General features: G+C 43.6%; 1 protein-coding gene and 2 long non-coding RNA genes across 8 annotated transcripts in view; 2 read left to right on the forward strand and 1 right to left on the reverse strand.

Annotated features, from left to right (window-relative positions):
* The window catches only part of IRX5 (iroquois homeobox 5), a 30,066-nt gene extending 14,352 nt beyond the window's left edge, over nucleotides 1–15,714 (reverse strand). Inside the window, exons 1-3 of one of the 2 annotated variants that reach the window (XM_044987398.1) lie at nucleotides 15,412–15,714; nucleotides 13,638–14,043; nucleotides 12,484–13,248 (exon numbers count right to left, since the gene is read on the reverse strand). In XM_044987398.1, the coding sequence (XP_044843333.1) occupies nucleotides 12,484–13,248; nucleotides 13,638–14,043; nucleotides 15,412–15,672 (1,432 nt within the window). In that variant the 5' untranslated portion in view covers nucleotides 15,673–15,714. Of the gene's footprint in view, nucleotides 1–12,140; nucleotides 13,249–13,637; nucleotides 14,044–15,411 lie in introns of those variants that run through there. The other variant, XM_044987399.1, reaches the window with a different exon arrangement.
* LOC123349393 lies at nucleotides 1,393–12,498 on the forward strand. Its single transcript, XR_006573523.1, has 3 exons — nucleotides 1,393–1,514; nucleotides 2,652–2,779; nucleotides 12,383–12,498. It is a non-coding gene; the product is annotated as an uncharacterized LOC123349393 (long non-coding RNA).
* A 3,793-nt stretch (nucleotides 15,715–19,507) lies between the features above and the next one.
* The window catches only part of LOC123349390, a 14,758-nt gene continuing 6,288 nt past the window's right edge, over nucleotides 19,508–27,977 (forward strand). Inside the window, exons 1-5 of one of the 5 annotated variants that reach the window (XR_006573516.1) lie at nucleotides 19,508–19,651; nucleotides 20,900–20,958; nucleotides 26,064–26,236; nucleotides 26,470–26,608; nucleotides 26,841–26,920. This is a non-coding gene — a long non-coding RNA (uncharacterized LOC123349390). Of the gene's footprint in view, nucleotides 19,652–19,808; nucleotides 19,985–20,899; nucleotides 20,959–26,063; nucleotides 26,237–26,469; nucleotides 26,609–26,840; nucleotides 26,921–27,977 lie in introns of those variants that run through there. The other 4 variants (XR_006573519.1, XR_006573515.1, XR_006573520.1 and 1 more) reach the window with 4 other exon arrangements.

A 27,977-nucleotide genomic window follows, 5' to 3' on the forward strand; every position in this document is an offset into this window, starting at 1 on the left:
GCTAAAATGTCCCACGTTATTTTAGCAAAATCATCAGTAATTCTGCAAAACAGATACGCCCCCATGTTATCTTCCTTTGGAGACCCTCGGTACTAGTGAAAAGCAGACGTAAGGGGTAAATGTGTTCTCACACTTGGCAAGATGTTTAACTCCAGCGCGCAAAGAAAGCTCAATCTCTAGGAGCTATTGGGGAAAATAGTATTTTAACTGCTGCGTTGTGATCGCAGCAGTAAGTATGGCATCCTGTTGCTCTGTGCAGCCACGGGCATTTAGAAAAACGGAATCGCGGGTGATTTGCACTTTCATAGGTACTTAAGGTGTTTATAGCTCCTCCTAACTCTTCGGAAGGAGAACATGCTCACGTGCCCCCAAATAATCATTCAAGCACTAGCACCATTCAGGGGAAGCCATTTCAGCGTAAGAAAAAGAACCGCGGTCAATGGGATCGCATCACTGGTGACGAGTCCGACCGGAGCACTAATCTAATGTTAAATATTGGACGCAAACTGGGCGTGTTTTGCTGCAAAGGGCACATCGCCGAGCTAAGCGCGGTGCGTGCGCGTAGCAGTTCCACGCCTTTCCCTGTGCTCTTTCATTCCAGCAGCAATAAAGTTGCTTGGCTCGATCCAACTTTATGAAAGTTAAAACTGGTTTGTCTCCCCCCCTCCCCCTCCTCACACCTTATCTAGTTTCTACATTCTTCCCACTTCAGTAGTCAAAGTGATTGAAAAGCCGAAAACTGAGCAGTTCCATCCCTCCAGCAACTTTCCTCACATTTCTCATTTACCATTTTATCAAACAGGCCCTTTGTCTGCGCAGTCCCCTGATGCTGCCTCTGTTACACGGAGATATTCTTCAGGTCATGTGGGTTAAAAGGGGGCTAAAAAGGAGATCATATTGGACTTGCTTTACACAGACATGTAGCATGAGACCCCCACGTCCAATAGAGGAAAGATATACTACTCCTGTTTGATGAGCAGCCGGCCAATAAATTCATTAATCATCATTTTATGCCTCATCAAACACTTCCCAAGTTCCTCCATGGGAGTTATACAAATTAGCCACTGAAAAGGCAGTAATTTTAGTTTAGCTAGGTAAGTGCTTTTTGATTGCCTTCCTGAACAATGCTTCCCTTGACAAGCTAATAAATCAGCCCTTTCTGAATCAGAAGTGCAGCAAGTGCGAACAATAACTCCACATAGTTTCTGCGCTGATTTCAGCTGGAAAGGCCTAAGAGGATGATCTGGGATCAAAGTCTCTTACTTTATTGGAGAGCGAAAGCTTTCTTTATGAAGAAGAGCTGATGGGGGGGAAGGGGGCTTTTTTAATCAATTAATGAGCATTAAAAAGGTCTTGAAACAAAAAGCAGGGCTGAGGCTCCCGCTGCAATGACGTCAGATGACCTTGTGCATGGCGGGGTCCGCGCTCCATCTCATCCCGTTGTTCTGGGGAAGCGGTAGCGATATCACTGCTGGAGCGCGGTGAAATATATTCCGCGTGAGCCAGGTGGACAGGTGAGGGGTGGCTGCATAAATCTAGAGGCTGCTGTTGTCAGGAGTAACAGATTACCCGGGAAAGTCGTAACAGAGACTGTATTTAATCTGCGACCAATTGATTCCTAGAATGTTTCAGGTATTTGTAGTGTAGGTTTAGATTTGTTGGGTGGCTTTCCAGAGGAAAGCCTGGAGGGTGCGCAGTCTTATCATCTTTTCAAATTGCTGCCTTTGACGGTATCATCCTATTTAAAAAACACACACACACACACAACTTGGCCGTAAATCATTTCACTAATCAGCTGTCACCAGCCAACATGCAGGCATTGGCATTCAGCCGGTGAATTTGTTTTGGAAGGCCGTTAGCAACCAAAACTATGTTTGTATCAATAACCGTCTGTTAATGTCTCGTGCATAAGGATGTAGAACACGGAGAAGAAACAAGGAAAGACAGAATTAAAGGGGAACAATTTAGGGGGGGGGGTATTAATTGCCTGTTGAAGCAAATCCCTTCCCCACCTAGGCTAAGGTAGACTAATTGCCTGGAGCAATTACTCTATTAGAAAAACCGCAGGGTTCAGTATCAATAGAACGCTCAGCTACAGCTGTAGGGAAGTGAGTGACCACGTGCAAGGTGCTAAGTTCCAATAGTTTAACAAAGGGTGTTGCTGATTCCCCTTCTCCAAACACCACTTGTCCTAATAAGCGGCAAATAATTACTCTGCTCAAAAGTGGTAAAGGCTAGGCGTCCTCTCCACTCGTCTAGACCCAAGGTATTTTAAGTACAGTGTGTCTCTTCTCCTCTCCATTAACTTTCCTTCCACACATCACTGCATGCCTCTGAAAATAACTTGGCAAACTGGGAGCCCGTTTATCTCTTTTATCTTGGGACCTGATCCAATTAAATAAGTGCACATTTAAAGTTGTATCCATCAAGCACGAGTGGGGGGAGTTCTGTGGTTTGCTTTAATTTCATTGAGAGAGGTTTCTGGACAAAATATCCCAGCTCATGTTAAATAAGGGTGACTTTAGAATCCCCTGAAGTGAAGGTGGGAGGCCAAGGAGATTTAAAAGTAATACCGTGGAACAGGTGAAAGTCAGCAAACGGTGTCTGCAAAGATGCTCGTTAACCAAAACACCTTTTTCATAAGTCTACAGAAACCGACACAAGAGAAGAAGAGAGAGGATTATTCCACAATAGCCTGCATCAACCAAGCAGACCTGTTCTCAGAACACTCTTTGCAAGTTCCAACATGCTCTAATTATAACAGATGAGTAACAGTGTGGTGAGGACATTTATTTTCTGGTATTTGGGGGCGAACTGATTTCTGAAGCTTTTACAAGTAGTCTATCAAACCACTAGAGTTCCTTGGCATGAGGTTTACTGTCAGTCAAAAAACACTGACGGCTTTCCAAACACAAGGCATTTATTTATTTTAAATCGATGGAGTCAACGTACAGAACATTAAGTCTGGATCTGTACTTGTCTTGCTCGCTTACACATGGTTCTGCCGCTGGAAATACACCAAACCTGCTCTCTTTAAAAAAAAAAAAGGGGGGGGAAGAGGGTGAGTACGGAAGAAGAGTTAGCTAACAGAAAACAAAGGAAGGAACAGCTTCCTTAAATTGGTGCCACCAAAAGGCGTACAATTTGTTCTTCGGGTCTCAGCCTGTTTGTAGAAGTGTTGTACATTTTGAACGTAAGCAATGAAAACTCAGTTAAATAATCATTTGGCTGCCTCTCTTACGTGTTTCTGTAAACTAACCGTAAAAAAATACAGATTGCTTTCATCTGAGGCAATTAAGACAATTAAACAAATCCACCACCCTCAAAGAAACTATCTACAGCCAAGTGATGCTGTTTCCTGGAGTATTTTCTGGGGGTGGCAATATACCTGTAGGCCAAACTAATACGTATAATATATACGTTACAAAAATCAGCTAATTGTCTCCAGAATGTTTTAAAACACTGTATCTAAAATCAGAATGAGATAAACCATCTGATAGATCGGGATCGCTAACAAATTAGTTCAAAACGCTGGTTGCTGGTAGTTATGGGTTGGAAACTCTTTCCAAGTCCCCGAGTTCCGTTTCCTCTTCAAAACAAACAAACAATAGGTTGGTTAGTGATGTAGCGCGTTTTGAGACCCTTGCGAACCCCCCCGTGGAATTTCGGCAGTTCGAACCGAGCACTGCTTTAGAAACTCTGGTCCCCATCCTGCTCCCCTGGAAGCTGGCAAGGACTTCCATGACTTCCGGACTGGGTCGCCTGGGCCTGATCCTGCGTTCCTTTAGCATTCAACACTTGTCCCTGCGAGCCTGGGGAATGCTGGGTCCGAAAGGATCAGAGCCTATTCCCGGTGCCTTATACACTATAACACAGGGAGGAGCAATAGCAGGTTTGAAAGAAACGTTGCGCCTGTTTTTGCCAGCCAATGCATAGAGCAGTGTCCCGTGAAATAACGTAAGTAACTATTGAATAAGGTAACTTAAATAGGGTAAAAGTCGTGAATAACGTAATCAAACTATTGGAACCAAATACATTCGAGCGAAGTGGGAAATCCCCAGTGACCAGAGAGCAAGTGTGAAAAATCGGGGGAGGGAGTGGGGGGTACTAGGAGGCTATATAGGAAAAAGACCCAAAATCAGGACTGTCCCTATAAAATCAGGACATCTGGCCCCCCAGTTAGTACTAAATGACTCGATGCAAATAGATGATGTCTGTAAAGCTGAATCGAATTTCTCTTTCTGATTCAACAGAACGAGTTGGGTATGGGGTGGGGTTACAGTCTGGTGCTGCACCAACTTTTTCTTCTCGAATCCTGCTGCTGGGTGATAGTGGCCTGGGTATTAATGGTTGGCAGCGCGTTCAAAGTGCATCTCTAGGCACGGGGTTTCGTTCTGTTCTGCCACACAGAAGTAAATCCGTACCGTGCTCAATCTTCGCTCTGTCGTGTATTGCACGAGACCGATTCTGCAGCCCTCCCCCGGGTAAGCCTCTGCAGGATCGGGCCCCACGTGTCTGCAGAACGGATCCCTTTAAACGAGAGGGCAGCTGGCGCTCTCAAAAACCAGAAGCGTGAGCAGGGGAAGGAGACAGCGCGCAGAGTGTGTATTAGACAGTAAAATGCAGCGCTTATTAATAGGAGCTGTCTGGTTTGAGGCAAGGATTTTGTTACTGGGCAGCAGCTTTCTTATGAACCCTCAAACAGCTGCAAGAATCCTGTGCAGCCTTTACCCACGAGCAGAACTCTGAGATTTAGGAAAACCCCGGGCTGGGTTGTTTATTTTTGTTACTTTTGTTTGTTTTTATGGTTAAGTTTCTCTCACAATCTATTTAAAGTAGCAGTCGGCTGTAATTGCCCTCTCTCACTTCACCCAGACAAGGATTTATTCATAAATATTTGTAAAGCGGGTTTTAAAAAAAGCGAGGGGAGCGAGGGCATTGCCGGCTCATTAATAGTCAAGAACTTGCTTGGACAAATTATTTTTAAAAATCCTGGCTAGGTACAGGGTAGAGGAATGCAGGGGGACAATAACCCATCTGTCAGTTACAGGTTCATTTCGTGGCTAGAAGTATCATGGAGGGGGGATGATTTATAGTGAATGTGATTTAGAAGATCTCAGCATAGACTTTGTCTTTGTCGGAGCCAAGTAAAAAGAAACAGCTGGCCTGAATTTTTAGCACCCATAATTAATTAAAAGCTTCATTCTTGGGATTTGATGATTCAATAAAGCAAGACCCTTATTCCCCTATGTGATTTCAGTGAATATCTACTCCACTCCAATTCTTTTGGGTCCCAAGATAGGGCAGATTAACGCTCTTTTTCTGTGGGAGAGAGGGCGAAAAATGCCTCAAGATTGCATCTGAGGCACACACAAAAGGTAAATTCAAAACTGCCACTTGTTCTCTGCAAAGGCTCCTTATTCTCCGCTATTGATGTATTTGTGCCAGGTTTTAAAGAAACCAGAGGGGGGGATGAGGCATTAACATATTGCTCATTTGGAAAAACAGACGGTTCTGTTTTTGGTAACACTTGTTCCACTGCCAGCCACAGATGTCCTTACTAATAATCTAAGCAAGTCATATAAAAAGGGGACAGGGGAGGGGAGGAGGTCTCTTTACACTTTCTGTGCTGAATTCGATTCCGCGTAGAGACCAGGCTGGCTCGAGTATGTTTCTCTAGTGGTTTGTTAATGCAAAGCCGGACGTAAGAAACCTGACTTCTACATCTGCGTAATAACAATAATTAACAGCACAGCGCTCTGTTTGTCAACAGAACCGAGCTGTATGATTAAATAGCCAGGCTATCCGCAATCAGCTGATTGAGTTGTGGGATTGGGTGTCTGGCTGCCATTTACAGCGTCTCGTTTGAGCTACTCTACCTTTTTGACCTATGTAAACTCCTTTTTTTTTTTACAGCCTATCTTCTATCAAGCCGATTCTTATGGGGTTTGTGGGTTGTCGGTTGTTTTTTTTTTTTTTTTTTTTTTAACATTCATACTGGCCAGATTTGGGGAGAGGCGGGGAATCAGTTTTAAACAATGATTCCTTTGCTTCCGAAACGAAGGCTAAATTTATTTGCAATCGCCTTTTAAACCTGCTGACCAAGTGCATTTCCTTGCTCTGGAAGAGCTTGGAAGTCGTTCCTAGGCATGACTAGAAAATATTCTGTTTAGATCATCTTACTAGAGGAAGGGAAGGGGTAAAAAAAACTGTTAAGCCAATTATATCAAAACATGCCTTCCAACAGAAAGCTAGATGCTGTTACTGTACTCGCTCTCCGAGTAGTATGCGGTATGCTAGATGGCAGGGACAGTCTAGATGGTTAATAGAGACAATTGAAAAAGCAGTTGAGTGTATGTAAACGCGGTACAGTGTGCTGCGGATCGGAATTAGGCTTTGTTTTCTATTTCAAACGTGGGAGGAACCAGCAGGCTGCGGGATAATCGGAGTCTGTCAGTGACTCTCACTGAAAAGCTGAACTTTATTTTGGGGAGGGAAAAGGAACATTTCAATCCCAGCTGACTCTGCGGTGCGGTAGCCTTGGATCTTTTCCATCCAGGTCCTCTCAGCAAGAATAGATGCATCCTCCATCCCCGGGTTTTGTTATTGTTAAGTTTCCTAATGGACTTAACAAGTATTTGCAGTGGGGAAAAATACGGCGACTGAGGTCCCATTATGGCTTAGTGTTATTGACCAGGCCTCTCGTGGCCGTGCCCAGACGCTTCCTGATTATGGTTCCGATAGTGGGTTCAGTGAACGCGAACTCCGGGGTGCTCGGGATCCCACGCTAGGGGGGGACTTTGCTTTCGACAGGCGGGGGGGAGGCTCGCTAAGCCCGAACAGGTGAGCAGCTCCTCTGCTTTGGACGCCGTGTTCATTTGCAAATATGCTTTAGGGTGAGGGGCAGACACACCTCTCCCCCCTTGCGGAGGACAGCTGCCAGATGGGAAAGCCCCTCTCGTTGGAGCCTGGGGCTGCCTGACACACACACACACACAAAGGAAACGGGTTAGGTGAGTTTAAAAATCACAGCGAACTTTCTGTTCCCCCTGGATCGGACCTTGAACGCTGCATTTCTAGGGGAGTTTCTCCCCCTGCGCCGCCCCCCCACCTCAAAAGCAGAAAGGAGCCGCAGCGACGCTACTTTACCAACCGCTTTTAACACCTCTAACCTCCCTGGGTTCACCTGCCCATCAGTGCATTCCTTTTTATTCTGCTTAAGGTCTCGGCTGATTCAGTTCCTAGCGTCCTGCCGCTGAGGACTGGGGATGTCAGTGCACTCGTAGAGGCCCAGTCTCTGGGATGGCTTCACCCACTCACTCCCTGAGTGGGTGCCCGCCCGTGTGCGGGTGCCCTGCCCTTACAGCGACCTGTGTGCCTGTCCCGGGGGAGGGGCAGCGGGGCCCTTGCCTACAGTGGGGGAGTCGCACGAGCCAGCGGACTGGATCCGGCTCCCGCTGGAGCTGAGGGGAGTGTGGCCACGGATCGCGGGGAGAGCAGGATCGGGCTCCGAGCGGCTCTGTCTCCTTCCGCAGACAGCGGAGTCCTTCCTCGCCGGGCCCCGCACGTGCGCACCCCGACCTTCGGCTCCCGCGGGGTTCTGGCTTCCCGCAGGCCGCCAGGGGAACGCGGACCGGGCCCAGCCCAACTTCTGGCAAAGTTGGGCGAACTTAAGTCGCTCCTGCGGGGGATCTCGCCCAGTTTAACCTTCTCGCCCCTGGCCTTGCGCCGCAGACCAAGGAACCACGGAGAGCGGGAGGGATGAGGATGGGGGAAATCTGGTTCCAATGGGAATTAATTTGAAACCCAAAGAGCGAATCTTTTTTTAAGTTTACCAGAGAGTTGGCAGCATCTCCGAGTTGCTGTTTGACGTGTTTTTACCTGGCCAGCAGCGTGTTACTGAAGAGTGCTCCGTGTTCTAGGCGTGTTTCACACGCAACAGCGCTATCGAACACCCATCCCAATCGCCTAATCAGCCTGGGTCCTAGAGCAGAGTATAAAACCGCATCCCTTCTTCCAGCCAAACGGCTTTCCCCTCGCCCCTAGCTGGACCCATGGCTGTGCGAGAACACGGGAACGCGCAAGCACAGAGGCAGTAAAGGGAAGCATCTGAGAGCAAGATTCCTGGTAGATTATTAACATGTTAACACCCTGTTTCTGCAGGCTAGGGGACGCCTTAACCCCCTCGGCTCCCTCACAATAGCCCCCAACAGCAGCTCGGACACAACTGCCCCTTCCTCCAGCCCTACCCTACCCCCAGGAAACCTGCAACGCCCACTCAGAAACTGGCTGACGGGCCATTCTGCTGGCCACCTTTCTGGGCACTCTTAAATTGGGCTGGAATGAGAAGATCGTTTTTTTTCTGCACCATGCCAGCACTAGGAACTAGCTGCGTGAACGACTGAAAATGCGTGGACTGGTCTCGAATTTTAAAATGTCAGGATATCGGTATTAGGTTTTATTATTTAAAAACCTCTTAGCATTTTAAATGTGTTTGTATCCTTGTTGTCAAAGAGCCGTGAAGGATTTGGGTGGACCCACATGCACGTGTTAGATTCACCTGAACCTATAAAGGTAGCACAATTAACGATTACAATGATACAGCATCGTAATGTGATTTAGCTTTGAGGAAAATGCCCTCTGCCAATGGCTGCTTTAATAATACAAGTCACCACCAAACCTCCATCGTATGCCCCTTTCACTGGGCCAGTCACCGCACTTGGCAGAGGTGGCTCAAGAGTTGCATTGTTGTGTCTATATTATACCGATTCTGTGACAACACTGACATTTCCGAGCAAAACCAGAGAGATGCAGGTTGGAGAAAAGGCCAAGCTTTCCTAGCAAATCATTCAGTTTGAGAAATCTGTCAGGGAACCCCCTCAAAATATTGAGTGAACTGCCTTCTATTGACTGTATTTAAACATACATACGTATTTTTTTAAAACCACCCTGAAACCAGTCTTGAGAGAACCCTTATTGTCACTCCTAGTTTCTCATCTACTCTGCATTTAAACCATTTACTTAAATACTCTGCAGCAAGAAAATAAAACCTCGTCTTAAATATCTGCAGCAAAATAGTTAAACCTAATTTGTGTTTATCATAACAAAAATACAGTCAGACTCGTATGCATACAGTATGTATATGGCTGTATATACCAGCCTTATGTAAATAATCATGTTACGTTATAACGGTGATATTTATAAACAGAGTCATATTTCAAAAGTCATTGATGGATTTTTAGATATTAACCACCGCACACTGGGCCAACAGTCTGTGAAGAAGTTGACCCTAAATAAGATATTTCAATTTAAAGAGACTGCATAAAAGTAACATCGGAGTTGCAAAATTGAGAGGTCATCTCAACTTGTCAAAAATATATGAACGCTGCTTTTCTTTTTTAAAAAAAAAAAAGGAAAAAATGCTCCTTTAATTAGAAAAATAACATTATGCTGACATTAAGTCCAAACAATTACATCTAAGATTTCATACAGGAGAGGGATGAGGGAAGCTCAGAACTATTTTTATTAAATCTACAATCATAGTTAATACTGAACTAGGTAAAAACAGGCGACAAACTGAACAGCTGCAACCTAGAGGAATTGGATTAGTTCCCTTAGGAATTTATACATCAAACGAAAACCCTATTGAGATTGCTAATAGACCTATTCAAAATACGCCTTCTTATAAGGAACTTGGTTTTTTAACAAACGAGGTTCCTAAACTTATTCCCAAAGTAGTTTTTCAGAGGTAGAAAGAGCATCTGGGAGAAAGGTGTATATAGACAGTTAAAACAAAATCCATCGCTAAATGACTAAGTACAAAAGTTTAATTTTAGGAATGCTTGTTAACTGTATAACCTGTTGTCTCTAAAGCACCGTTGTGTGGGATTATCAACTTTCCTATTCCAATGAGAACTTTAATAAGAGGGCTCCGAGAGATTAGGTTTGATAAAATACTAAATGATTTTTTAAAAAAGGCAATCTGATGCCACGAACTGATGTCACTGTTTTGCAGTTCGTTTACCAGAACTAGCCAAACTTCCTCCTAATTTAAACAAGGCAGGTGAATTAAATAAATTTGATTTAGTCTCAATCCCCTCCCCATCACCCAAAAAGCAGCTCAGTATAATTTTTTCACCAGTGTAAATAAATGATCCGATTGTGGAATTCAATATTTTTTTTAAAAAAATTCATTTATAATTTATAAAGTGACAAAATAACATACTATTATCCCATGAATATTTGATTATTTACACTTTCAGCTTGAAACAATTTTGACTTTAAACCAGATTATCGACAAAGATGGTATAGCAAGTGAACATTTACTGTATTTTTAAAACATAATATACAAACTACTATTTAATATCCCATAAAATGTAAATATGCATGAATAAACCTGTTACAGCTAATAAATAGCTCTGACAAAGTTGAAGCGATTACAAAATAATTATCTGGCTTGTAAAAAAACAAAAACAAAAAATAATTTAAAAAATAAATGGGTGTTTCAGTACTCTTGTTTAAGTGGTACCAGATATACCCCAGTCAAATTAATGTCACTGATATGTTCGAATACAACTGACACCCAGAAAATCCGATGTGAATAGAGCAAATTTGTTCCTATAGCTTTGTGGTGTAACAGTTTTTGAACATTAGAAAATTTGCTCTGGAATAAAACACACTGCTTAGTTAATTGCAAAGGCAGGGAAAGTCAAGATTTGAGAACCTGAAATACCCATGGGAGGTAGTTTGAAGTGCAGGCTTCAATTAATGTAGAATATCTAATTTGACTATGGATTTCCTTTTTTACTTTGGTTTTAAAGTGATAGAAAAACAGATTTTTTTAAATGGCTAAAATTGCTTCTTTTTTAAATTTACAAAAGAGAGATGACAAAATTCCTAAACTGTTAAATGTTACCAGTTTGCTAAACTGATCTGCTAAACAGAGCATTAAACTTTCCTGGCCCAATTTGTATCTAGTAAAGCTGAGATCTATCTTCCTTTGTTTTCGAGTCGTATAGTAGAGTGGAATTGTGTATTTGAAGGCTCCTTGATTACGTTTTGATTCTCTCTCTTCCATTCCCCCCCCCCCTTTTTTTTAAGCACCAGTTTCAAAGCGGGTAGGTTTGAAATTCAGGACAAGTGTGACACCTACCTGTGAATGTGGGGAAACATTCCAATCCGACCCTCAACCTCCGTTTATATATGGTAATCTCCGGACAGACAGATTTACAAATCCTATCCATGCTTGCAATATGCAGCGGCGATGAAGCACTAATTTAATCAAATTAACCAAATATATCAATGCAAAATTCGGAGGGGGGGGGATGAGTTGGAGGGGGAATCTTTCCCCTAGTGTATATCTTAATGTGTATTCCCTGGCTCTCTTCTTAATAACTTTGCAGCACCTTTGAAATAGTAATAAGGGCTAAATCTGGCATAAAATCGAACTCATTAGCAAAGTTCACCAGCTGATTACTTTGCATAAAACACGACACTGATTGGAAGTAATTAGGTTAAAAGCTGGTACTGTACTTCGATTTGGTGTTTCTATTCTGTATTTTTATATATATCCTTATTTAATCTCTTACTCATAAATACATCTCATCTTCATTTTATCTCCTATGCCATCCTTTCATTCTTGGACTATTTCTCCCCTCAAATTAGCCTAAATTACCACAACAAGTAGGCGCTCTTGTTAAAGATCGGCACATTTAGACATCATCTCTCACTTTGAAAATCAGTTTCAGGTATTTAATGTTCTAAATTAAAACCCACATTTAAACAAACGAGCATTTCAAAAGTTATTTTTGTCACCAGTTATGTATGTATTTTCTCGGTGCAAAAACAAGTGCGTTTGATTCGGTTAAAATCTTCTTTTAATTAAAATATTTGCATTTAACAATGGCGACTGCAGGGTTTTTTTTAAATCTAATAAGTATAACCTATTCCTTTATTAATTTATTATACTTTAGCTCACACCCAAGGGGGAAAAAATCAATAGGCGGCAAAAAAGTTAAAATAAACTTGTGTGTATATAATATATATATATATATTTTAAAACTATGAAACAATTCGGGAAAAGACACAAATGTATATATTTATATTACGGAAAAAACAACATTAATGCCTGTACAGGTGTCTTGGTTTCATAAGTTACTTCAAAGATACCGTATTATCAATTTAAATACAAAAAGCTACATTAAATATACAGAATAAGATTTAATACAAATCTTTCTCCTTTTGTGTGTAATTTTTGTTTTCAGTTGATTAAGACATTTCTGAGTTCTTTTATACTCAGCCATTTCCTATGAATTATAAACTTTTGACTAGGAGTGTGTCTTTGATTTTTGTTTGTTTGTTTGTTTTGTTTTTCTCTTGGTAGTGGAAAAATAACTGCCAAAGCATTAAATAAATTAAAAAAAAAAAACCAAAGTCCCAAGGGGAGTTATCGGAGAAGAAGCCAATATTAAATGTTGGACATACCTTTCTTCAGTTCGTAAGGTGAGTCTTTGCAAAGATCTACTTGGGATTGGCTTCTGATCATTTTAGTTTCTTTAGCCAAGGTTTCTGCTCTGTTTAAAATAGTCTGGTTTAATCCACTGAAATGGCTGCCGGGGGGTCCGGCTGCCGGGCTGGTGCCAGCGTGGCTGTGAAGGTGCCCAAAGGTGCTGTAGTTCGTGTACCCGGGATAAAACGGAGACGCGTAGTAAAGGGGCCGGGAGAGGACGGCGCTGTTAGGAAAAGGGCACTGGGAGGAGGGGGACCGCGACGGGGACTGCGAGGTGCTGCTCCCGGCCAAGGGAGGGCCCTGGGTCGGCCCGGCTCCCGGAGACACCTCGCTGCTGCTCTCTTTCGATTTGTCCGCGGAGGTGGCGATCTCGGCCAGGGACCAGAGTTTGGGTTTGGCGAGGGCAGCCTGCTGCGGCGAGTGGATCACCGACGTGCTGTTGCTGGAGGGGGCGATGGGGTGCAGCTCTCCCGGGTGGGGGGCGGCGGCGGCGGCTGCCGAAGGGGGCCGGTACTGGTGCTCCTCGCCGCCCGCCGCCTGCTGCAGGATCCGGCTGGCCGGGCACTGCACCAAGGCCGCAGGGCCGGCCGCTTTGGGGGGGGCCGGCCTCCCAGCCAGCCTCTCCTCCGGAGGCGCTTTACAATCCGAGTCACTCAGGCCGCCCTCGGCCTCCTGGCCCGCCGGGGAGTGGGGCTCCTGCAGCCGCTCGCAGCCCGGGGCTGCCTTCTGCTCTTCTCCGCCTGTGTGCAAAGCGGGGGGCGACAGAAAGTTTGCGAGGGCTCCGGATCCTGAGCCCAATTCCCCCCCAGGAGCAGAGGGCGCAGGGAGGGAGGGAAAGGGGCATCCCCGGGCTGCCCTGTCCCTCTGCGCGCACACACCTCCCCGCAGCTGGCAGGTGACATTCCGCCCTGGCCTCCGAGCTGCGGCTCAGTGGGGCTGGCAGGGGGGGAAGAGGCCACAAGGCCATGCCCGGCAGAACCCCCCGCTGCCCCGCAGCGATCTCCCCTCGCTCCCCCGAGGCAGCTGGCTGCAGAGACCGCCACGCCGGAACCATCCCCCCAGGCGCCAGCCCCGCTGGGGTCCTGCCCTGGGATGTGCTCGCCCTCTCCCCAGTCCCCCCCCCCCCTACCTGTCTCGGGAGCCTCCGGGTCGCCCTTTTCTTCCAGCTTCTGGGGCTCATCCTCGTCGTTTTTCTCGAGGTCGATATTCTCCTCTTCTTCCTCGTCCTCGCTCCGGTTCCTTGGGGTCCAGGTCATTTTATTCTCCTTCTTGAGCCGCCGGCGGGCGTTGGCGAACCAGGTGGAGACCTGGGTGAGGGTCATTTTGGTGATGATGGCCAGCATGATCTTCTCGCCCTTGGTGGGGTAGGGGTTCTTGCGGTGCTCGTTCAGCCAGGCCTTCAGGGTGGCGGTGGCATCCCGGGTGGCGTTTTTTCGGTAGGCTGGATCTCCATAGGGGTAGGAACCCAGGGGCGCCGCGTAGGGATGGTACCCCAGGGAACCTGCCATACCTGGTGTGTGGTCGTAGGGTGAGCCCTGGAGAGGGGGTGGGAGGAAGCGGGCACAGAGCAGACAGTGAAATCGCTAGTCAGGGAGCAGCGCAACCGTCACAACACAACCAACAGTGCCAGAAGGGCAACACAATGGGGAAAGAGCACCAACAATTATTCGCTCCCCCAATTAAAGTTCGGAGGACAGGAAAATCCCAGAGGCTGTTCCTAGAGTGGGGCAGTCACGCCTGGGCTCCCCCCCCCCCCCAGCTGTTTCAAACAGCAAGGAAAAACGGCCTAGAACTTTTTTTTTTGGTGCATGTGTCTCTGTATGCAACAGACACACAAAGGCGACGGAGCACATCTGTTCTATCACATCTGTACACGTTAGCCCAAAGGGCAGAACGGCGAAGGGCAGAGATTGTTCTTCATTCATCCCCCCCCCCCCCACCCCCAGCAATAGCCAAGTTTCTGACTTGTGAAGAAACGCTAACCTGACAATCCATTTCTGCCCTGACATATTATTGTGCTAAGCAGCGACCAATTGCTTTTCCCACTGTCTAATTGAACATAACCTTTCACACAACCGCCGCACCAGGACGGGTTTTTTTCCGCCATGGAGGCACTCGCTTGAAAAGAGAAAGCAGGAAAACTCTGCTAAACTCTGCCGAACCCCACGCTGGGTGAGTGGAGATGGGCGACTGTTATTTTTCCAAAGGGCTGCAGGGTTTTTCGCTGCAGCCAGAGACTTGTTCTCGGGGAGAAAGAAAAACAAAACCAGACTCACTTGTTTTTTCTAAAAAAAAAAAATTAAAAATACCCCAGATGGGCCCGCAAATGAACAAAAATTTTCTTCTACGCTGAAAATATATTAAACGGGGGAGCACATGGCCACATCGTACAATTTTTGTTGTTGTTATTATTAATGCTTCCAAATCGGATTGCAGAGATGGGATTACGGCTTTGCAGTATTTGGGAAGCCTAATGAAGGTGGTGCAGAAGAAACTTACATAGGTTGATCAGCCTGATTCCGAGGCTGGCTGTTGGATTCATTTTATTTTTTTACAATTGAAAAAAAAAATGAGGAGCGGTACCACACAGATCATTAAAAAAAAGACATTAGTCAAAGGGTTTTTTTTTTAATTGTCCGTTTGGTGTGTGCTTCCCCTTGCAAAGCCCTTAATTGAAAACACAATAGTTGCATTAATTATTCCTCTACTATTTCTTTGCTAGAACCCGGCACCCCACCCTCCACAGAGACACTTTTGATCTAGCACCAGTGTAGACAAATGCCAAAGAAGTTGCAAGTTGCCTTTCCCCCGGCCTCTGCAGCGCTCCCCAGCAGAACCCAACCCACCCCTGCTCCAGCGAGGGCTGGCGAGCCGGGCTTTCTGCCGATCATTGTTGCTCTTACCACGTAGGAAGTGAAGGCGGCGGCGGCGGCAGCTGCCGGGTCTGTGCCGTACTGGAGGTGGGAGTTGTAACCCGGAGAAGGGGCGGTAAAAGCGGTAGATCCGGCATAAGGCGAAAAAGCGGAGCCCGAAGAAGATCGCCCGAGCTCATCGGTCCTGGGTCCCGAAATCACGCTGGTACTGTAAGCCGGGCACGAGTAGAGAGCCAAGGAAGCGGAGGGCTGGTACAAGTAACCCTGAGGATACGACATGGCCAAACACATACATATACACGGGCAGCAAAATAGCCAGGCGCTGCCGCTCGCTTTGATTTTTCTAGGTGACTTTTTTTTGTTGTTTTTTTTTCCAAGCCCTCTTGCCAGGTGGGGCAGCTGGCGGATTAGCAGCAGCAGCAGCAGCCCAGCACCTTGCTTCTGGTTCTCGGCTGCTGCAGCCGAGCGCCCCTGTGCTGCTGCTGCTCGCTCAGCTCGCTAGCTAGCAGGGCTGCCCTTTTTTTTTTTTTTTTTTTTTTTGCCTTTGGACCGAGAGGCTTTTTTCGAGATCTGCTTTTGGCTTTGCGAAAGGTCCTGCCAAGATGCTAAGTTGGAAATTGAGGATTCTGACGCCTTCTACGCGGCGCGGGGGAAGCTCCTCCTTCCCGGGGTGTTGTCAGTGGAAGAAATGGCAGGATCCTGCGGGGCTTGCCACAACCAAACCCAACCAGCAGGAGAGCCTCTCTCTCTCTCTCTCTCTCTCTCTTCCGCAGCTCTTAGGCTCAAGTGCGCCGGCCCCTGGCTGGCAATCACATCCAAGCCGTTTAAGATCAGCTCCAACTTTCTTCATTTGCTAAATACTGTGTGGAGCCATCACATTTTCCTCTTGATTTATGGCCGGGCTGCACTAGAATGCAAGCCAATCAGTTTATGAAAAAATATATATTTAATAAGATTTATTATCCATTCTCCCCCTCCCCTCACGCTCTGTCCCCATTCCCTTCCTCCCCTCCTCCCCGACCAGAATATAATTTGATCCGATCCCTTAAAAGGGCCAGGGAAGATGGGGGTGTGAAATAAACTTCCAATTTAAAAAAAAAAAGAAAAATCTATTTTCAACAGGAAAATTATGTTTAGCGGCTAGGATATATCTCTATATATGGCAACACATTATTTATATTTTCTCTCACTCCTGGCTGGTGTTTGTGTGTGTGTGTAGACACACAATATGTAATATCATCTGATGTATATTTGTCTTCCCCCACAGTTTAAAAACGCTTTCAGGCAAGGAGGCTGTTTGCTCATTTCACTTCTGTCAGATATCACGCCCCAGAGAAGGTACCTGTTGCAATTTTAAGGGAAATGTGAAATGCTGTCCGGATTTGCAGCCCGAAATGTTGTCCTCGCCCCCCTCCCTAGATAATAAGGGATCAGGGGATATTTCCAAATAAGATGTTTCTGGGTGGGGGTTGGCGTTTTTTTGATGAATCATTAAGCTGTGACTTCTCATTGTAGGAAAATGTAAGCATTTATTTTCTCAGCACCAGTCCCGGGAGGAGAGGAAGAAGGACAGGGGAGGTAAGAGGGGTGGGGAATGAGAGAGGGGTGGATAGAAACCCTTCAAAATGAGGGTTTACCAGCGGATCTAGAAGAATAAACCAGGTATTTTTTTCTCTCTCTCTGAAACTCATAAAAGGGTAGAAGCGAAAGCAGATTAAAACCATATGAAGTGGGATAAATCCCTGCCGATCAGAGGATGTAATCTCTTTTGATTCCACCAGATATATTTCCCAACAGGAACATATCCCGATTTATTCGCTTCCCTCTCACTCCCCGCCCCCCCCCCCAGCTAAGGCAAGCCGCTTTCCCTGCCATTTGTGGGCTCTGCCCTTCACCCATCTTACCAATAACTCCAGCTAAATACACACAGGCACGTACGGGGAGCGAGGGGAGATGTCAAGTGCTGCTCTTACCTGGATCGCTTTCAAAGCGCCTGGTGTCTTTCCAACAGAGGCTGCATTTGCATTATTTACTGGTACATGCTCGTGTTCTAATTACCCTCGGTCCTGTTCCGAGGGTGTCGGCTGGAGAATTTTTTTGCTTAAAATTAGTCGGCTCCTGGAAGATCCAAAGCGGCTGCGACTGGAGTAAGAAATTTCGACTGCCCTTCAGTTTAGTAAATGAACAGCAAAAGTTGCTACCAGCAATAGCCAGATTTCAGTAAACAAACGGCAGACAAAATGCTGAAGTTTAGCCAACGCGTAAAGTTTAATTCACGCCACGTGCTGAGCAGAGAGGAGTCGTGGATCAGGAAAGTGGAGGTTCACGCGACAGATTTTTACTTCGAAAACCCTGGCTGCTTTAGGGTTGGAAAAAGGAGCAAGGACGGGTGTGTTGGTTTTGCCCATATGTCAACCAAATGTGTTTTCTTTTCTTTCCTTTTGTGTGTGTCTGTATTAAGGGAAGAGATAGCGAGGGTTCCTCTTTATTTATTTGGAAATCTGTTTAGGGTGGGTGGGACAGCAGGACATGTGGCTATGTACCCACTTGTGTTATAGGGGGAGCTGGTAGCGACCCCTATGTTGAGGTTAAGTATCAGAGGGGTAGCCGGGTTAGTCTGGATCTGTAAAAGCAGCAAAGAATCCTGTGGCACCTTATAGACTAACAGACGTTTTGCAGCATGAGCTTTCGTGGGTGAATACCCACTTCTTCGGATGTTGAGGTTATCTAGCGCTCTGGATGAGAACCCTCTTGTCAAAGTCTTAGACCATAGTTATGCTTACATGCGGTGCGCGTTTAGAAGTGATAGTGCGCGCCCCCAAAACAATTACCCATTCTTCCAACAGCAGAGAAGTCAGATTGCTTCTTGCGCTGCCATACAATGCCTGCCTCCCCCATTTCAAACTAAATGGGATTGACAGAATGTGTCACCGGCAAAAGGTTTCAAGCCCCAGCAGATCCCGCTGAAGTCGCGGAGGGAACATGTCTTTCCCCCCGTTTGTTTTCTTGTGGTGATTAACTCTCTCTGCCGAAGAGAGGGATTGGGGGTGGGGGTTTGACAATCTCTTCCTTCCAGCAAGTCTGGCAAAGGATTCAGATCTCCAGGGATTTTTCTCATTGATTACCTCTCTCTGATCGCTGCTGCTGCTAATGCTCTTTATGAGTTATAAGAAAGTGATTTCTTCACCGAGAAGGGGCCTTTAACACGTGTGGCGTTTTGAAAACTGCTCAAATAAAAACGTGATTAACCAAGAGTATTTTCCAGAGACGAGAGCAATGAAATGAACATATGCGGCTGCAACATTTTAGGGTAGGGACTTGCCTTCAGCACAGGGAACATCCGCATGAACAGGTTATTAGGGAACTAAAAATAAATGTTTGCTATGGTTGCATTATAGTTTCACTGCTGCTCTGAAAATCCTAGTAGTTCTCCTACGCCGTGGCTCCCTCAGACAACACCGGACCATCAACTTTTGTGTGTGTGTGCTCGTGACAATGGCACATATACAGAAATTCGCACCATTGCCACAAGAAAAAGAAATTCCCCTCCGCTTGCGTTCCATCTCCTGCCCTCGCTCTGTGCATTCCTACAGCTAAATACCTCTCTGTAAAGAACATTTTCTGTTTAAATGAATGCCTCTGAAAAGCTCCGGGTCAAAGGCTGCAAGCACGATCTTGCGGTGCAGAAGTTTCAAGTGATTTGCAGAAGCCCTGAAAATGTAATCACCCCCTTTGTACACGCTACAGTCCTACACGAACCACGATTGGGGAAGCAATGATTGCCGCTGGCACGAACGTAGATGAAAGGACAGTGAGAGGGAGAGAAAGGAACGAGGATAAAGAAGGAGTAAAAAGAAAGGCATAAGAAGAGAACGTGAGAAAAAAGAGGAGAGAGAATAACGAGGACAGAGGGAAAGTAGAAAGGGGAAGAAAACAGGACAGGAGAAAGCAGCGTTCCTCTCTGTATCTGGGCTTGGTCCAGAGGCATCATGAGGGCGGACTACATTTCCCAAGCGCCCCTGTTCCTAGCAGTCCCCCCCGCTTCCCTAGTCTCAATTGCCGGTTGGTTACTAGCTTCAGTTTCCTTTTTTCCACGGCCCTGTCATTGGTCCTTCGGGCTGTCACTCTTACTGGAAGGCGGAACGCGGCGTGGTTGCCGGGGAGTCCGGAAGCGGGGCGGGCAGGCGCTACGGGCCAATAGAGACCTGCCCGGCCGCCCGTTTCCGCTGCGGGGCCGCGGCGCCGGCGCCGGCAGGAACCTGGCCGAGAGGTGAGGAGCCGGGGTTCCTCCCCCGGAGCGACCCGGGCCGGCGGCTCCCGGGCTGTGGGGTCCGGCCCCGGGGGGGGGGATCCCCCCTGCATGGGCTGGGGGCGGCCCCGGGCAGCGGGCGTTGGGCTGGGGGATGCAGGGAGCTGCCTGGGGGGCCCCTCTCGGTGTGACCGCCCAGGAGCCTGGACTCCGCTTGTCCCTGCAGCCCTTCGGGGCAGCAGCCCCAGAGCCTTGCCCTGGTGCGCTGGCCATTGTTAGAGCTCAGCCGGGCTCCCGAGGCGCCTTTCCGTCCCCGCGGTGAAGGGTGGGCAAGTGGCGCTTGTACTTAGGCTGGTAAAATTGCACGAGAATTTTTGCAAAACTGATGTCGTGGGTTTTTCAAATCCCACCTCCAATTGTACCGGGGCAGGGAAGGGATCAGCAGCCACCCCCTTGGGACTGGCAGCCAGTCCTGGGCTAAACATATAGCTTCTGAGAGGGGGAAAAAAGCCCCGTTTCCCCTTGTGGTTCTTTTTATTATTAACTAATAACTTAAACCCACATCTATTAAAGCTTCCAAATTCTTATGCGGACAATCAAAGTACGTCTGTGTTTTGGAGGATTTGAGTCACATCTGTTGTCCTTTTTTGTGCTTGTGCAAAATGTTCTAGTATTCAGGAACAAATAAACGAGGCACCTATTTGCGTTATGTTTTTGTAAATAATTCATGCAATTATAGAAAATGATTTATTGAAATCCTGGTTAGATTAAATGTATCTTCTGGAATCTCTCAGTCATAATGCTGAGAAGACTGATATCTCTTCTATTCTATATATATATGATTAGTATATAATGGAGTTTTAGCTTGTTTTTTTTTCTTGTTTTTTTCTTGTTCCTTTTTTTTAAATTAAGCTGAGCTGTGCATGGTTTCCTTTTTAAACATTCATGTGGGTTTTGCCTGTAGTAACCATGAAGGTTTGTTAAAACCAGGTTCATACACATTCTTACATACTCAATCCACACAGGTGTGCACTTTGATCAGTTTTCAGCTGCACAATGTCACTGGTATTTGTCACTGGGTTAATTTTAGCTATTGCTCTAAAGTGCTCTGTTTTTCCCCCCTCTCTGGAAAGAGCTTCTGTCATAATCCTCTGACAATACCCCTTGCTCAATGAGTAAGGTATCATCTGGTAAAGTTTTATATGTTTAACATTCGGTTTATATGTGAGTAGAATGAGTAACAGTTCTTCCTTGCCAATTTATTTGTAGAGAGAAGCAGAAGTTTTAACTGCCTTCTTTCCTGTGTATCTGACTTTTTTGAGGAGGAGGTAAGGTTAATGTCATGTAAAATTATCCTCTTAATTTTTGACATTCTGTTAAAGTAACATTTTCCCCCCGAATTGTACTGAGTTTATGCCCAATTTCATGTACTGCAGTATAATACCAGGGTTGATTAATGAAATGTAACAAGAGAGGGCTTATGCCATCATGAACGTGTCTATCAAACAGACATCCTCACTACATTATTCCTCTATTATATTCTTTGCAGTTTTAAAAGAACTGGAGATAATTCTTCAAGATATTGGAACATTTAGTTTATGGTTCTATTGCTGTGGTTGTCACCTTCACTTATTGTCAAATTTGAGACTCATTTCTTAAGGATGTCTCTATTTTCTGCTTTATTTGCACATTGATAGCTCTACTGAATTACTAGTCACTTTCCTATGATAGAAGTATATTCAAATGGGAAAGCCTAAGATTAATCTGCTTTACAGGACTGTTCAGCTCTTTGATTCAAGGGAAATACGAAGTTGATTCTAAGGCTATTTTTGTTGCTTTAACAATTATATTGACAAACATTGGATTAACTTTTCCCTTAACAGCCGTGATGGTGCATATGCTTCCTCTTTATGCATTTATTGTAATTAGTAGCTTTTGAGTTTATGGGTCTTAGGTAATGATGGGTAGGATTTGCAGGCTTAGTCTGCATCCTTCATTTTATTTAAATTGAGAATTTAAAACTACCTGTATAGATAATCAAAACTGTTCTTTTGTGTGTGACATGTAGTCTGAGGGACTGATGCTGCAAACCTTTATAAACTTTATAACTCCAATGGGATTATTGGCATGAATGAGAGTTTGGAAGATCAGACCTGAAAAGACTGCATAGAACTTTGACACAAATGTAGCAGCAGTTGTATCTATATATTAGTTTCTATACCATGGTTTCATTTGGCTAACTTGATTCAAAATGTGCAAACATATGGTGCACTGCATAAAGCAGTAAATAAAACAAAGTTTATGAATGTGTAATAGGGACTAGCTGTGGTTTTTCTAGAGCGGGGAAAACATTTTGAATACAGCAGTAAACAGCATACTTCAGAACCATAGCACTAGTAGTTTATAAATACAAATGATGTACTCCGGGGACTTTTTTTAGTATCTGAAGGTAAAAAGTTGGAATCTTGGATGATATATGTCTTAACTGACTTACTCTAATAGTTACTTTCAGTTTGAACTTTAAAATCCAATGCTCCTATTTCTATTACAGTCTTTAAAGATTTAATCATTCTTGAATGTGTGCTTGTGTGTGTGTGTGTGAAGAGAGTGAGCTAAAACTACCGCGAGGAAAGGCAACAGATTGGTTCTGTCATATGATTTTGTTGGTTTTTTGAGTGTACTTAAAAGATTATGATTGATAAAGCTGTCTTGCCAAAGAATGCCGACACAGGTGTTCATCATTATCTTAATTAAGATCCTGAGAAAATGTCATCTTTTGGCGTGAAGTATGAAAGGGGATGTAATTTTGATTCTTTTTTTTGCAGGGGTGGAGGAAGAGGGAAAACTCCAATGTTTATAAAACCTCTTATAATCTGGTATAGAAATATCATTAGACTTTACGTGCTCACGGACTAACTACACAATAAAATCTTGATGAGCAAATTGCTACTGGGAGGATATAACTACAGAACATCAAAGGGAAAGAAGGCTTTTTTACAAGCATATTCATTTATTGAATCTAAACTTCAAAATTTAACAAGCAAGAAAATACTAGGAAATTTATTTCTCTGGGTGAGAGAGGATAAGGGAGGAAAAAATGTATTAAAATAATAATTAAAAAAAAGTATTGGGACTTCCAGATAATATCCCTCCCTTTATTTAAAAAAAAATAGGTTTGCTGTGATTTTAAAATGTTTATTTAAAAAAAATAGGCATGATGAGGGGGTGAGGGTCAGAGAAAAACCTATCATTCTAACTTTCAAAATTCCATGGAAATGAAACTGATTAGTGCAGAAAAGTGGGAAATTATGTTCTGCTACTTTAAATCAATATGTTATTAGCTGAGCGATAACCAGAATAATGCACAAAAAACATTGGCAGAAGTTGCAGCAGAAAAAGTAAAGAGTGCTTACTCACAAGTAGTTTTTCCTCATGTGAGTAGCTCTGTTGACTTCCAAAGGATAATTTACATGAGTAAGGCTTGCAGAATCTGTACTTAAGGCTGAAACTATCTGTGCTAAATGGTTTGTTATACATAAGGGTTCTGTAGGATGTGTCCCTAACTCCTTCAATATTATTCTTCCTGAATTGACTTGGTCTGAAAATCCACTTGTTAATTCACTCTGTTGCTCATAATCATGGAGATTTAAGAGTCAATTCATAGGAAATGGAAGCCCTGACCAGTTTCTGCCTGTCTCATGCCTAACTTTCAGGTATTATGTAGTTCAAAATGTCTCTTTTTTCCCCTCCCCCCACATCAGCAATATTTTATACATCAACTTTTTGTCTCATAGGAAAAAATATGGTGATATAAATTTTAGTAACCTTTGATTAACTCATGTAACCTCTAATTTTACAGTGTACAGGACAAAACCATATATTTATTTTAAATGCTTTGAGCATATTCTCCTTTATTCTGGGGCTAAAATTGCATTTATATAACTAGAAATATCTTGATATTATGGGTGAACTTGGAACTTTTTGTTTTCTTGTATAGTCACATAGCACCATTTATGTTAATTATCTGCTTAAATTTGTTGGCTTATATATAGACAAAGTTTAATATGTCTTGAGAGAGTATTTTTCTTTCCATATATGCATTTAACTCCTGCATGTATGGAGAGAACTTCCCCTAATGGTAATGTTAAACATGAGTGAATTTTTTTGACTTTCTCAGTAAATAGGTTTCTGCATTTAGACTGAGCCCCTAATCTAATTTCAGTTCAGTTTGTATTTTGAAAGAGGATGTACAATGCTGTTTGCTAGTCTTTGTGCTAAAATTCGAAGGACAGCTGAGCACCAGTGACTCCTGTTGACTCTAATGACTTCTAGCTGGAGTCACGGGTACTTAATATCTCTCAGGATTGAGCCAAACTTTCTCTTCAACTATACCCATACAGTTCAACTGGCGTCACTGAGGATTCATGGGTGTAATTGAGGGCAGAATCTGGTCCTGAGTGAGTGTGTGTGTGTAATAGATGTCTTATTTAAAGAATTTGATCTTACAACCACTTTTTGAACATTACATTGTTATTATTTTACTTTCATCATGATTTTCTTTCATATTTATCTACCTTATTTTATTGAAATGTAATAGTGAGTACCTGTTTGTGTGGAAGGTCAACTATATCTCTTGCCTAGAAACTTCAGGGAGACATTATTAGTTTCAAACACAAAAAAAAAAAGAGTTCATCAGCTGTTGTTTCCTTATTTTTTAACACTGACTGTAACCAATAGACAGTCATCAGTTCTTGCACGTTAACTGTAATGTATGTGTTCATCTGATATCTTCATTTGTTGCTATAATAGTACTTGTCTTACAAAGAAAAGCTAGCTAAGTGAGTCATGTCAAGGTGACTATAACAGGTCCAGATATGAATTTCTCTTTTCTGCATAAAAAGATTACAGCTGATGATTCTCACTCCTTCTGCCCCTCTTTCCCCCCCCCTCCCCCCAGCAGTTCATTTTCTTCCTGGGTTCCTCTTTCTCATAAGTGCAATATTCAGCTTCTCCCATTGTTAAGCATGTAACTTCTACAGTGGGCATTCCTGTCACAGATAGTGAATCCTGAGATTACTTCTGAAGTATTCTCTCTTGGCATCTACAAAACTCGTCTCTCTACTCTTCACGCTGTATTCTTTATAGACTAACGCATAGTGTAGTTATTTGGGTATTCTGTTTCCAGTTACACTGTGTTAGTTTCCCGAGATCTTCTTTCATATCCTATAACAAGGTAGCAAGATCCAGATTGCTGTGTGCTGGGATATAACAGCTACAGAAATGGCAGCTACTGTAAAGCCAAGAACTAACATTTTAGCTAGCACTATAAATAAAATGAGTTGTGACTCTTGCCGTATTGGAGTTGCACTAAATAATGCTACAGTGCAGTTTATGACTGGTTTCAATGGATAATATGCAGCTATAAAACCTGTTTGAAGTTTTTATTAAGAATACTCTGTCATTCTAAAAAAAAAAAAAAAGATGCCTAGCACTTCTTTATAATAACTGTGCAGGAATGACTTCATTTATGCCGACTTCCTGTTTGTTACAGGGAAGAACCTTCTTTATCTCTCTGAGATGCTGTTTACTTTAGATAACTTGTGAGTCTCTTTGGAAGGAGACAACTCAATCAGTTTGAGATTTTGAAACTTACTTTGTTTTTCTTATCTGCTTTTCAATGGATAGCTCAACAACTAGCTCAATTTAAATTATTTAAAGCAAGAAGTTTAGACACTTTGTGGTATAGCTTGTTCCATTAGCTCTTTGATTAAACCTTAACCACCACCAGGAGACCAGGATTCAATAATATGAGATTCAGAAACTCCTAGATAGTGTTGCAATTAACTGTTTTGGGAGACATCTGCGAGAGGCTGTTGGGTAGCTAACTGGGGACTGTGCATTCTATTTCTGGCTCCACCATTGACACATCACGTGACTTTGAATTGGTCCTTTAACCTCTTTACCTCAGTTTTACAAAGTTTTACATTCACAAAGAATGTGAAGTTCTTTAAAATCTTCAAATCCGAGTTGCTACCATACAGAAATGCATATTTGTTAGACCACCTCTTTTTACTGAGCAAATGCTAATACTGATGCAGGAATAAAGCCAGGTGTAATTCCAAGTATATGAATACAAGTTTAACACCAAAATAGGTGATGTGATTTAGCCCCATCCCCATATGCACCACACGTATATTGTGCTGTTTAACAGAGGATGCCCAGTCCTATATATTTACTAATGAAATGTTGTGGTATCTTACACTGTGCATCTTTGGATGTGAAAGCAAACCAAATAAACGGAAAATAGGTGAAGAGACTGGAATATGCATTGTTTGCATACATGTATTGTATTACCAAGGGAAATAACGTTATTTTAATTGGCAACAAGATTACCCTTTCCCCTCCCACCCCCTCCAAAAAATCTGTTCTCCAGCTTGGTAGAGTGCAGACAGGAGTAAAAGCAGCAAGATCCCCAACAGGAAAGTTGACTCCAGCAGTCCATCCTACCAAGGGTGTCTGAATATAGGAAGAGGCCCCACACAAAGCCAGAATGTGTGCTTGCCTTGCGGCTGTCTTTAATCCTATTAAATCTTATTAAAAATAATGGTAAGTGGTTGTTTTTTTTTTTGTGCACATAATATTCACATAAATAAGATTTGTCCATCACACTGGTACTTTTTGCTATTGGTGCCGGGTTACCTCTCACTTTCATATAATACAAAGTAAGTTAATATCTTCTGATTGCAGAAAGTTTGAATTGATTGGGGTTTGCATTAATAGTGATGTGTAGAGGAGGTAACTCTTATTTTTGGTAAGTTAACAACATTTTTCTTTTTCAGACAAGCAAAGTGAGACTGATCTGAGGAAGACTGAAGAATGGAGAAACGGTTTTGGAGGGAGCTAGTTAAGCCATATCTGTTCCAGAGATGTTTTCTTCTTCACTCCCCAATACCAGAGAGATTTCATAAGATTCAATAGGTAGGGCACTGCTAACACGACCATTTTTTAAGACCTCTTTTACTACATAACTGTGATAGTAGTGTACTATCAGTAATATTCCCAGAGCAGCTGAGGTTGCTTTTAAAATGTGTATTTGTACTGATATCCATGATGTCTGAAAATCAAAATTACAAGTAAACTAAATAGATGAAGAATTTGAGTGGTGAAGGAAAAACGAATCTGTAAATAAAACTGCTGTTTTTTCTTCTAGACCTTCCATTGGTGATATTTCCTCCCTGTGCCAAGGGGGGATATGAAGAAGAAAATGATCACAGGATTCAAAAGATGGAGGTAATTCTTCTTCCCTATCAAATGACTTCATTGTTCCTCTCTCTGTCCCCCACGCTATCCCAAGCCTTTGTAATATCTTAAGATCTTGTCCTGCAGAGAACAGCATCTGTGGTGCTGGCCCATGGAAGCCCTGTAAACATCCCAGGCTATGCAGCACCATACGCTGTGCTCTCTCTCTCTCTCTCTCTCTCTCTCTCTCACTCCAGCTAAGGAGCAGTTGTGTAATGCCAAGCATTAAGCAATGTCCTGTGACCTCTCCCTTTCCAAGGATAGGACCTTTGAACCCTTCCAACTGTAGCTTCTGGGAATCTGTACAGGGCAAAATATTGTAAAATGTATTGTAGGGAAGAATCCTGCATTGTCAGAGATGTGACTGGGTGACCTGATAATGACAAAAACAACAAGGCGTCCGGTGGCACCTAAGAAATCTGTTTGTCTTTAAGGTGCCACCGGACGCCCTGTTGTTTTTGTGGATACAGACCATAACACAGCTACCCCATGATACCTAATAATGACAGTAATTAGTATTTAGTTTTTGTTTAGCCAAATGCTATAGTTTTGGTTTTTGTTTGAGAGAAATGTCAGTAAAAATGCTCACAAATAAGAATCTGGTAACGTTAACATGGTTAAAGTAAATTATGTGCTAATAAGCCCTATATGTGGAGTGAATTCTTAGTGAATTAGTTTCTTAATCTTTAGACTCCAAAGCAAAATTTGCCTTGAACAAGTGGGAATTCTGTCTGGGCAAGGTTCCTGTTTACTGCAACTAATCTCCAATCCCTCCATTAACGTCCACATAAGTGTCTCAAACATTTCAGCGTGTCAGGAAATGAAGCCTTTAGAAGAGGAGAATGAATGAGCAAATAATTTGTCAGATATTAGCTTCACTCTGTAAAATAGGTTAGTTTAGTTTACACACCAATGATTCACACTTACAAAGATCAGTTTATAGCTCTTTGACTGCATAGTAGTTAATTCTTATGTATAAATTGATCAAATATAATTCCATATATAATCTCTGAATGCAATATCAATATATATTTCTATTTAATTTATG

Source organism: Mauremys mutica, chromosome 14, assembly GCF_020497125.1.
Source record: "Mauremys mutica isolate MM-2020 ecotype Southern chromosome 14, ASM2049712v1, whole genome shotgun sequence".
Taxonomy (NCBI): domain Eukaryota; kingdom Metazoa; phylum Chordata; order Testudines; family Geoemydidae; genus Mauremys; species Mauremys mutica.